This window comes from Natator depressus, chromosome 5 (assembly GCF_965152275.1).
Source record: "Natator depressus isolate rNatDep1 chromosome 5, rNatDep2.hap1, whole genome shotgun sequence".
Taxonomy (NCBI): domain Eukaryota; kingdom Metazoa; phylum Chordata; order Testudines; family Cheloniidae; genus Natator; species Natator depressus.
The window spans coordinates 79,315,621-79,327,177 of NC_134238.1; the positions used below are offsets into that span (position 1 = coordinate 79,315,621).

Consider the following 11,557-nt stretch of genomic DNA (forward strand, 5'->3'; position numbering starts at 1 on the left):
GCCCTTGACTCCTTCACCCTCACTCCCAGAGCCCTGTACTCAATTGCTGAGCTGCTCGGGATCATATCTGGAGTGTCATTCATGACCATATGGATGAGCAGCATGAAGTAGTGGTTGGAGGGACAGAGGAGCCTCAGCAACTTTTCTGTAACATGTGTAACAAGTGTGGGCTCCAGGCTAGCAGAACACCTCCCGAAATATCATGTCAGGTTGGCAGATGGATTCCTCCATTCCCCTCAGAAGGGAGTCCCCGACCACCACCATTCTGCACTGCCTTTTTGAGGTGGGGGGGGGCAGGTGGGGTGGTCGTAAGCATCCTAGCTTTGGGCGCAGGTGGCTCCTCCTTCTCAGCCATTGGGATCTGCTTCTCACATATTACCATCTGTCACAATTATCTATCCCCTTATTAAACAATTCTTTTGCTGCTAATTTAATTCTCTGGAGAGGAAACTTTGGTCTTGCATCAAAACAGACTACCTGTTGTATACTTTTGTCAATGACAACATTCATGACAATGGTAGGGCAGAATTTGGCTATATTCTAGCAAATGTATGGGCATTTATTGTCATCTAATGGTGTATTGCTTCTACAGGACAGTAGGATCTAGTGAGGTTGTGCACACAATATGGGTATTTCAACTTAGGTAGATAGTGCACACACTGGAACTGATTGAGTCAGTGAGAATGTTGCCACAGCAAGGAGCGAAGAATGTGGCCCATTGTAATTTTAATGAAATTAGTATGGTATGGTGATCTAAGGACCCAGTTCTGGCATCGACTCCTTCTAATTTTGGGCAAATCGCTTGGAGTCTGTGCCTGACTTTCCACATTGAGATGGGATACTTACTTGTTTCACAGGGTTGTTGTAAGGATTATAATATTTTTAAAGCCCATTGAAAGATGAAAATCACTAAATATATAAGTAACTTTATTGATCACATCTGTTAGGCAGCTTTTTTATATAACTTTCTGGTAATGACAAGGTAACTTTATTTTAATAGTCATGCTGTATACCAGCTCTGGGAATGTCTAATGGTTGTCTAAGAATGTAATATGTAGAACTCTGAAAACCTGTTGGGTGAGTAGAGATGTAACCAGTTATTGTGGGACAAACTTTTAGGGTCAGATTCTAATATCCTTTCTGCTTTGTATATTATTATTCAGGAAGTCCTATTAAAATTATTGAGACTACTGACCACATAAAGGACTAATCCAGGGGAATATGGGTATTAGAACCTGGCACTTTATCTCATTCATTTAATAACATCTCCTCAAATTATTACACAGGCTCAGAGTCTCACTCCCCAGGACTACAATCTAAGATGGTCAGGTCTTTTGGTGACAGTTGGTGAAGTGCTGGAGAAGAATTTACTGAATATCAACAGGACTGATTGGCATATCGCATTCACTGGTATGTCCCGTCGACAAATGATCTACAGTGCAGCCAAGGCTATAGCAGGAATGTACAAACAACATTTACCACCCAGGACCATTTGAAAGAAGCTTGACTCATCACACCGAGTGCTGTTTTTCTGTTCAGCTTGATATGAAGGAAAAGATTGCAGCTTCTGCCAATATTCAAGTCCTCAGTGAATACAGCGCAATTTTGTAATCTACCTGTAAACTGTAATTTTTTTCTTTTTAAAAAAATGAAGGTACTGTTCCAATAATGGAAATGAACAACTCCAATTTTTAATAATCCAGTATAATTAATGAGAAGAGAATTAGATGCAAACATACATTTATAGCAGGGCCAAATAGCATTAAAATTTGTAAGGTGGAATGCATTTTCATTTCAAAGACACTTAATGGGTATTTTCTGAGACACTTAACTTAATATTTTATTTACTCAAATATAACTTTTTTTTAAAGTGGGCAAGGGTACAAATATTATCTTTTTGCATTTCAGTCGAGACACTACCCTGTATGTTCTAGATGCCTACGTTTTGGAAGTATTTAGCACTTCACAGGGTTGGCCCCTATGTGTGCATGATCTCAGAACTGTTGCTGAGTAGCTCTAAAACATCTTAAAAGTGAATAACCGAGGAAGGGCGTAGGTCCATGCTCAAATATATCCAAGGTGTGGGCCAAAATAACTTTGAATTTTCATCTTCCATACCCCCTTTTTTTTTTTTTTTTTAAATACTTTTTCTGAAGTATGGTCCAAGCCAACTCCCCTGGAATCCAATGAATTAGGCACTTCATACACATAAAAATGTGTCAACAACTCAGTATAACACAATTCACTTACTCCAGCATTTATGTACATACAGTCATCCGGGCTACAGAAAGAAAATTACATAAGAGCTTGCATTATCAGGTTTCATCTACCACAAGTTAATATAGCAAACTGTGATATTCATACTGTTTGCTCTGCCATTCTGTATTTTCCAAAGCAGGAATAGAATCCTGCATGGTGTGGTGAGTGTCATTGATTCACTACTTCTCCTATACATCTTTGATATCTGTCCTTCATAGCTGAAGATACCCCATATCTATGCTCAAAGATAATCCTAAATCTCTATTCAAAAATACAGAAGTTATTGTAAAAGAATATTTTGATAATAGGTTTGTTTTAAAAACAAACTGAATTCTTTGTTTGCCTTAAACACTAGATTTTCAGCTTGAACTGCTCTGCCTTTATCTTTTGTAGATGCTTTCAAAGAACATTTTTGTATGCCATATACTGTCTAGCCAACTTATTATATTTGTACCCAGAAGACCTGTCCTTTTTCCAAGTAATATATTTTGCCATAATTGGCTGTGTAAATTAATATTAAATAAACATTTTTCCTACAGAATTAAACCTTTTTCATTTAAGATTTTTTTTTAAATAGTTTGCCTGAATGAGTGTAACTTTTACTGTATCTTACACAGGCCATTTGTATAACTAGTATGTAGAATTGATACAGCATAGCTTGTTATCTGAAAATAGAAACCTACTACTTCAATATTTTTGGACCAAGAGCTCAAAATAAGAGAGAAGTGGGCCCAAACAAGCTCTTTATTTTCTTCGCTGCTCTGAGTCTCTAAACCATTCGATCTCATGCCCTCTTTTCTTTCTCAAATTTAGAATATTTGACCTCTTCCCTAAGAAAATAGCTTAAAAGTGGGGCTTGGATAATATAGTGATGAAGACCACCGAGCAAGACTTTTCATATGGAGTCAGAGTTCTCTTCCCTCCTCATGAATCTTTTGAAAATAACTGAATAATAAAAGTAAGTCAAGAATCTGAGATAGTGTCAGGAGAAGAAAATCAAGCAAATGAAAATCACTTCAGAGATAGTATTTTATGTCTTATACAATCTCTTACAGCATGAGTGTGTCTCCAGTCAATTTTATTCGTACCAGTACTGTGTGTGGCAGGCAACACGCTACCTGGAAAATATTTTCAGCAAAGGTGGTAAGCTGCTGCTATGTCTAATCCTGTCTGTAAGAGCAGCCTGGCATTTTGCATCATAATCCAAAAAGATAGTACAGAAACCTCTTGTCTGTCAGCCTTCAGTAAGGGCATCTTTGCCCTTTCAGCTCATGGATTTTTTTTTTTCTTCAATACACATTGTGAAAAATGTTAGTTGCTCTTTTTCCCCAAGGTGTAGGTAAAAGATTTCTAATACTCAGTGGGTTTACATGTCCAGGCATGAATCAGACACCCTATTAAAATTGAAATAGGCTATCTTGTTTTTCTCCTGGACCTTTTTTGTCCTCTCTCCTGACAGTTGTCACCATGATGAAGTGAACCACTGCTTATTTTTCAGCACCTTGCTCGCAATGACAGCTGCTCAAGAATGGGTGGCCGTGACGTGTACTTCCTGTGATACTACTTGGTAGGATTGAAGTTGCCCAACTGCCTGACTCAGGTTAGTTGTGTAGTGTACAGCACTGTTATAACTCTTTACCTCAGAGAGTTCATCACCATACAAAACAGTCAAGAGTCTGCAATGCCGATGCGGTCTCTGAATCCCCAGTGTCAGTTGCTCCAAAATTCTGGGTAGATGGTAATTTTTTAAAAGGATGCCACTCATTCAGACTCGGAATTCTCTACTACTTGAGTTCTGGACAAAAATTCAAACCACTAACAGTTTCTTCTCGAATGAGGTATTAAACTCTGAACAGTTGGAGTGTATGAGGCAGGAGCATATCTACTCTATGGAGTGCAAGTAGTTTCACAGTGAGATCAAACACATTCTTGACTGCCTTTAGAAAAAGGAAGCACTGAAACTGCTTGTCTGTAAGGCAAGCAGGTAGGGCTTGAATTTCACTTCACATCCTAATAACACAGAGTTGGTTTTACCTTGTAGTTTCCTAATATAAATTGTTCCCAATTACTCCTAACACTTCTCATATAAGTGAGACAGTTTCTCGTAGGCGGCATGGAGGAAGTGGGCCAGTGGCAGACTTACAGGCAGCAGTCTTCCAGGTGAAGTTGGGAAAGGTGTTCTGTGTAAGGCTTATTTTTTAAAATTTTATTTTGATTTAAATGAGAGCTGAGCACTGTACAAATACATTGAAATGTTTGATTTTATTAATGTTCAATCAGTTCACTTCTATCAAGCAGCAGCTCTTCATACAAATAGTAATGCCCCCATACGTGAGTCGCTACCTCAGTCTCTCCTAACTCCTTCGTAAAGGCCAGGCCAAACACAAGCTCCCTGCACTGTGCTCTGAAACCTGAGAAATTAGGCTATATTGGACCAGTGTGGGAGCCCATTGCAGAGTCTGAGCCCTTGCTAGCTGCCCCAGTTCCTCTGTTACATCAAGGGAGACCATCAGCTCTTCTTCCGCTGATGGTAACCGGGACTGTATCATGGGGGAAGTGAGGTGGTCTCTCAGGTGTACAATATGATGGCCCACAATTATAAATTAACACAGTTCTTTAAGAATAAATGTGGTTGCTTATAAGGTAAAAGCATTACGGAGAAAACATTAAAATCAAGAAAAGAACCTACACAGATGCTAAAAAGCTTACCCGAGGTCACCCCAATTCAACCTTCGGGTTCTAGTAGGTGTCAGTCCTTAAAAACTTACGACTGGGTTTTCCTTGTGGTTACAAGTTCATAATTGTCTTAGGTTCAGAACCGGCTCAACCATGAATAGTTCAGTCTTAACTTTATACAGCTTGGGCCTTTGATCCTGGCCTTATGTAACAGGTGATCCACCGACTGATCCCCTCTGCAGGGATAGTTTCAAAAGGCTGCATTCACTTCCCTTCAGATATTCCCCTGGAGAAAACACGTTTTGTTCCAAAAGTCCATTCGTGTTTGTCACATTGTTCAACAGAGTTCTTTGAACCTCTCCCCCAGTGAATCAACTGTCCTAATGTCCTCCCTTGAGAGGTTATATACAATACTGCTTCACAGGAATACATAAACCATTCATTTAATACCATGGACCCCAAAGATACTTAAACTTAATTGAATAACGTCTTCTAACGACACTTTAGGAAACTGCCATCTGTCACTTCTAGTATGCTGCCATTATCGTGCTGGTACAATTAATTGATAATGAAAACTTTAAAACAAAGACAAAAGCAAAATGTGTGGTGCTTGTGAATAACTTGTGAAAACATGACCATCACTTTGAAACTCCCAGCTCTCTCATACTAGTTACGCTGTCTCAAAATGGAACAGTTCCTTTTATCGCTAAGATTCTTTGTAGGGATTTTCTCTGCACTACAGTTGGATTCCCCTGCTTTGACCCTAATTTTCTTCAAACTTCTTTAGCAAGCAGCACAACATGAGATTAAAGTCATTACCTCCGTTCTGATGACATCTGATTTGCTCTGTTTTTAACTTTCCTTTTTTAGTGTCCAGTACTTCCGTCATTCTGTTTTGTCTATATTTTGTTTCTCCCCATCTCCTCCCAAAGAGTCACTTCTTTTATTTTGTTCTTTAAACTTTTCTTCATATAACTGATCAGACCGCTCTCCATTCAATGGAAGTCCTGCTGCTGTCACTATATCTTCCTCAGGCCTTTCATGCTCTCGCAGGCTGCCGTTGAGAACCTTCTGATTCCATCACTTCCTCCTACCGTTGACTTGCACCCAGTCCTTCCACTTACTCTTTGAAGCAGGAGCTCTGTGTATCAACTGAGAATGCAAGTTGCCCCTCCCCTCTCTGTTTTTGCATTCAGCATTTAACATCAATGTATGTTGATGTAGCATTCAAACCAAGATGTTAAATGTTTCCCATCTTGCCTGGTGTATTTTTTCCCCTCTGTCTGATTCTTTTTATTATGTATTTGAAAAGGTATTCAAGGGCAGAAAGGAACCACTGACACGCCTACTGAATTCTACCTACTCCTATGTAATGCTCCCAAACATTTGGAGCCATAATTCAAAGGAGTATTTATGGTGTAATTTTACCATAGAAGGGACTGCAGTCTGGCTATTTTCCATTTGTGAAGTTTTCAGTGAATTAAGGACATAGACGAAAGGATGCACCCTCTGCTTCTAACGAACATCTTTTTTAAAGGCAATTTTTAATAATTTAGTCTCATCAGATTGTCTCACTTACATGTATTAAAACTTATTTGTATTGTTTAAGTGTAATAAATCCATGGCTACCCAGAACTTTATGGTTGTCACTAATGCTACCGACTTTTTGGTTGTTTAGCACTTTGCAGTGCCAGAGAAGCTAGAATTCATGTTCTAAAAAGCACAGGCCCATACCACATAAACAATCGGGAAATCTTCAGCTGTTTTGAGACACTGCAATAATATAAATAATAATAATAAAGGATCTATGGCCCTCATTAAGCATTTCTAATTATATCCAGAAGGTGGCAATATACATACGTACTAACCAGCTCATTACAGTTTTAACTGAATAGAATGAGACACTCGTTTAGAAAATTCTTTGTTCCTTTGAAATCTCATTTTTCAATTGTGCGTGATGTGCAGCAATTTACTGCTGGTGATTGGCTGCTGGCTTCTAAATCTGTCATATGAACTACCATACACAAAAACTGATGGACAGTCTTAAGGTTTCCAGGGCCCCCATGTGTGCATCATCATGCAGGTTTTTTTAAATCACAAATAATTTTGTATTTTTTATTAGTCACTGTAGGCATAAACAGGCAGCCATAACTTTGTAATTTTTTGACTTGCTCCCTTTGCTACCATAACATTCTTTTACTGTGGGAGGTGGTGAGTACAGAATATCTAATGTTCTTCAAGTTACAGCCTGTCTAATAAGCCAGCAGAATGATGAGCCTTCTTTATAGCACCGTAGTTTGTCTCCTCTCAAAAAAGTGTTTGTCACAAAAGCCAAATTCTACTTATAATTTTAAAAATATAGTTCTTTTAACAAACTGAAATATTTTTCCAGTTCATGAGGAGCATCGCAGACAATGGCCCTTAAAGGGAAACATGAGGGTACAAAGTGTTGCATGATTTATTGAGAATGTGCTGACAGCTGCTAATCTTTATAAAATTCTAGTACCTGACAGGATCTCATTAAATACTATTTTGCACTAGTCTGAAATCTATGATAAATGTGGCACATCACTGATTGCAGATAAATAAAATTTCAGGAGCAGTAGATTGCTGAAGAGGAACTTGCAGCCTGAGTCTTAATTTGCTTTCTCTCACCAACACCTTTATGCTCCCCTCTGTTTGTGTAGTGTGGAGGGGAGCAAAGGAGCCACAAAGGGGAGGAGAATTCCCACTCCAGTGACTAGGTCATGGGACTGAGGGTATGTCTACACTACGAAATTAGGTTGAATTTATAGAAGTCGGTTCTTTAGAAATCTGTTTTATATATTCGAGTGTGTGTGTCCCCACAGAAAATGCTCTAAGTGCATTAAATGCATTAACTCTGCAGAGTGCTTCCACAGTACCGAGGCTAGAGTCGACTTCCGGAGTGTTGCACTGTGGGTAGCTATCCCACAGTTCCCGCAGTCTCTGCTGCCCATTGGAATTCTGGGTTGAGATCCCAATGCCTGATGGGGCTAAAACATTGTCGCGGGTGGTTCTGGGTACATATCGTCAGGCCCCCGTTCCCTCCCTCCCTCCGTGAAAGCAAGGGCAGACAATCGTTTCGCGCCTTTTTTCCTGAGTTACCTGTGCAGATGCCATACCACGGCAAGCACGGAGCCCGCTCAGCTAACCGTCACCGTATGTCTCCTGGGTGCTGGCAGACGTGGTACTGCATTGCTACACAGCAGCAGCAACCCATTGCCTTGTGGCAGCAGACGGTGCAATAGGACTGGTAGCCGTCATCGTCATGTCCGAGGTGCTCCTGGTCGCCTCTGTGAGGTCAATCAGGAGCGCCTGGGCAGACGGGCACAGGGACTAAATTTGGAGTGACTTGATCAGGTCATTCTCTTTAGTCCTGCAGTCAGTCCTATTGAACCATCTTATGGTGAGCAGGCAGGTGATACGGATTGCTAGCAGTCCTATTGCATCATCTTCCGCTGGGCAGGCAAGAGATGAGGATGGCTAGCAGTCCTGTTGTACCATCTTCTGCCGAGCAGCCATGAGATGTGGATGGCATGCAGTCCTTCTGCAACGTCTGCTGCCAGCCAAAGATGTAAAAGATAGATGGAGTGTATCAAAACAAGAAATAGACCAGATTTGTTTTGTACTCATTTGCAAACCCCCCTCTGCCCCCCGTCTAGGGGACTCATTCCTCTAGGTCACACTGCAGTCACTCACAGAGAAGGTGCAGCGAGGTAAATCTAGCCATGTATCAATCAGAGGCCAGACTAACCTCCTCGTTCCAATAAGAACAATAACTTAGGTGCACCATTTCTTATTGGAACCCTCCGTGAAGTCCTGCCTGAAATACTCCTTGATGTAAAGCCACCCCCTTTGTTGATTTTAACTCCCTGTAAGCCAACCCTGTAAGCCGTGTCGTCAGTCGCCCCTCCCTGCGTCAGAGCAACGGCAAACAATCGTGCATCTGAGTTGAGAGTGCTGTCCAGAGCAGTCACAATGGAGCACTCTGGGATAGCTCCCGGAGGCCCATACTGTCGAATTGTGTCCACAGTACCCCAAATTCGACCCGGCAAGGCCGATTTAAGCGCTAATCCACTTGTCAGGGGTGGAGTAAGGAAATCGATTTTAAGAGCCCTTTAAGTCGAAATAAAGGGCTTCATCATGTGGACGGGTGCAGGTTTACATCGATTTAACGCTGCTAAATTCGACCTAAAGTCCTAGTGTAGACCAGGGCTGAGAGTAGGAGACCTTTGGTTCTGTCCTCAGCTCTGTTACTGGCCTGCTGTATAATATCTTGGGCAAATCACTTCACACCTCTGTGCCTTAGTTTCCCCACCTGCAAAATGGAGAGCATAATATGTATCTTCTTTTGTGAAATCCTCTGAGATCTCCAGGTGAAAATTACTGTGTGAGCTAAGTATTTTTATTATCTACCTTTGGGAATTCAGCCAGTGGGATACTCTTTTTCCCTCCTGAGGAGCCCATGGAAGCACTGCTCTATGGGCTTGATCCAACTCCCACTGAGGTCATGGGAATCTTTCCTTGACTCCAAATTGATTCCTTTTTTACAGTCTATTTTTGTTCCTGGAGAACAAGAAAAAAGGCACTAGGAAATAGCCTTACTGCCACTAAAATGTAGCTAAACTGATTTAAATGCAAGCCTCTTTAAAAATGTTTTTCTGATGGAGGTGAAAATGCTAGTGTCTCCTTCACTGCTCAGCCTCTAGTTATTAAAACTTTGTATTCAGTTCAAATATAAATACCAGCTTTTTTGCCAGTATTAGTTTTTGACTGAAAATTGGTGAGAGGAAATAAAGCAGGTGTTTCCCAGACTTAAAATGGCTGGTGCCATTCATGAGTGTAACTCCTGGTTCATGTTTTGAGGGGAGGAGGATTTTAGCTTGGTAGTCTGTTGCTGGAGCAGATGTGGTGTTTAATCGGTTGTGTCAGGGATCCAGCAGGGAGCTGGGAGTTTTAGCAAGCCTCTTATTTAGAAAATGTACGAACGCAGGACAAAGTGCCATGTTTAGTACCCTCACTGAGGACAATTACAAGAAAAGATTGGTTGCCTCAAAGAGCCAGCATCTGACACATTGGTGAAGTCCCTATAGCAGGTGAACTTTTATGTTTTCCTGAATGGTCTATCCACTTTTAACAGCGGGGTTGGCTAGGATGATTAATCAGTGGGATGGTAATATTAGAGGAGTGCCTGTCCAATCAACATGCTCACTGCATGGATATCATTTCACTGCTGATTAGATCATTTTCATATGGGGAATTTCTGACAGAATGATGTTTCTAAGAGGGGTTGCTGTATTTATTTAAACAGAACTGTTGAATATGCATTAGTTATCAAAGGCCTGGCGTAGGAGGACATAGACTACCTGATTACCATGATTGGCATGCTGTGCCTGACAGCTCATCTGCACTGTAGAAGCATTTGGACCTATCTGTGCAGCACCCCAGCGGGTGTTATTACACAGCTCAGCTTTTTTATAAAAGGAAACTACCTATTTTGCCTAGCACAAAAATCTCAGATGTTTGAATGGTGAAATGTATGTATTGGCATAGCTGGACTCCAAAATATATTTGCAAACATTTCCAGTGGGCATTTCAGAGCCAATTAATCTTAGTGGCCATCTTGCTGACCTTGATGACTAATGGCTAGAGTTGTCTTCACAGAACATTTCTCTAGCTTGGTAGGTAGAACTGCCTTCAAAAATTGTCAAGATTTTCCCATTCCACACTGGGACAAACAGGGCCCTTTTGAAGTGGGAGACTCAGCTTCAAGTTGCTGCTCTGCCTGATTCTGAGTAGGGACTTGAACCCCAGTCTCCCGCATCCCAGGTGAGTGCTATAACGAGGCTATAGACTCAGTCTCTGGAGCCACTCAGATTAAAGAGTGTTTAATTTACGAAATACTCTTATTGTAAAGTATCAGGGGGTAGCCGTGTTAGTCTGTATCCACAAAAAACAACAAGGAGTCCGGTGGCACCTTAAAGACTAACAGATTTATTTGAGCATAAGCTTTCATAGGTAAAAACCCCACTTCTTCAGATGCCTGGAGTGAAAATTACAGATGCAGACATAAATATACAGCACATGAAGAGAATGGAGTTACCTCATAAGTGGAGAACCAGTGTTGACAGGGCCAATTCGATCAGAGTGGATGTAGTCCACTCCCAACAATAGATGAGGAGGTGTCCTCTCCGGGAACAATATAGTGAGAGGACAAATACAAAACTACCCCTTTGCTACTCCCATAAATATTCTGGTTGGTGGTGTGTCCACCTAATGAAACACAGTAAAATGTACCATAAAATTAGACAATTAATATGATATGATGAATTTCATGATCCAAAATATTGTTTCTCTATTTGATAAAGATGCTTACATTCATTGCTCCACTATTTTATTGAGACAAATCTTTCCCCAAAAGGTGTTTCATATGTGGCAAATTTTGGCTTCTCTTTGGGTCTTCAGACTTTTGTTTAAGATATTTGATGAAGCATAAACATTCATTCCATTCAGTTCAGATCTTCAGGTTGAATGTTTGAGCTATACAGTGCTTGAGTCCTGCTGGGAAATTCTAGTATGCTGTTCCAGAACTTTCTTGAGG

General features: G+C 40.7%; 1 protein-coding gene across 3 annotated transcripts in view; it reads left to right on the forward strand.

Moving 5' to 3' along the window:
- The window catches only part of PRRC1 (proline rich coiled-coil 1), a 38,192-nt gene extending 36,031 nt beyond the window's left edge, over positions 1-2,161 (forward strand). For all 3 annotated transcript variants that reach the window (XM_074954039.1, XM_074954040.1, XM_074954038.1), the window contains exon 9: positions 1,287-2,161. In XM_074954039.1, the coding sequence (XP_074810140.1) occupies positions 1,287-1,496 (210 nt within the window). In that variant the 3' untranslated portion in view covers positions 1,497-2,161. The remainder of the gene's footprint in view (positions 1-1,286) is intronic.
- Positions 2,162-11,557: the final 9,396 nt, after the last annotated feature.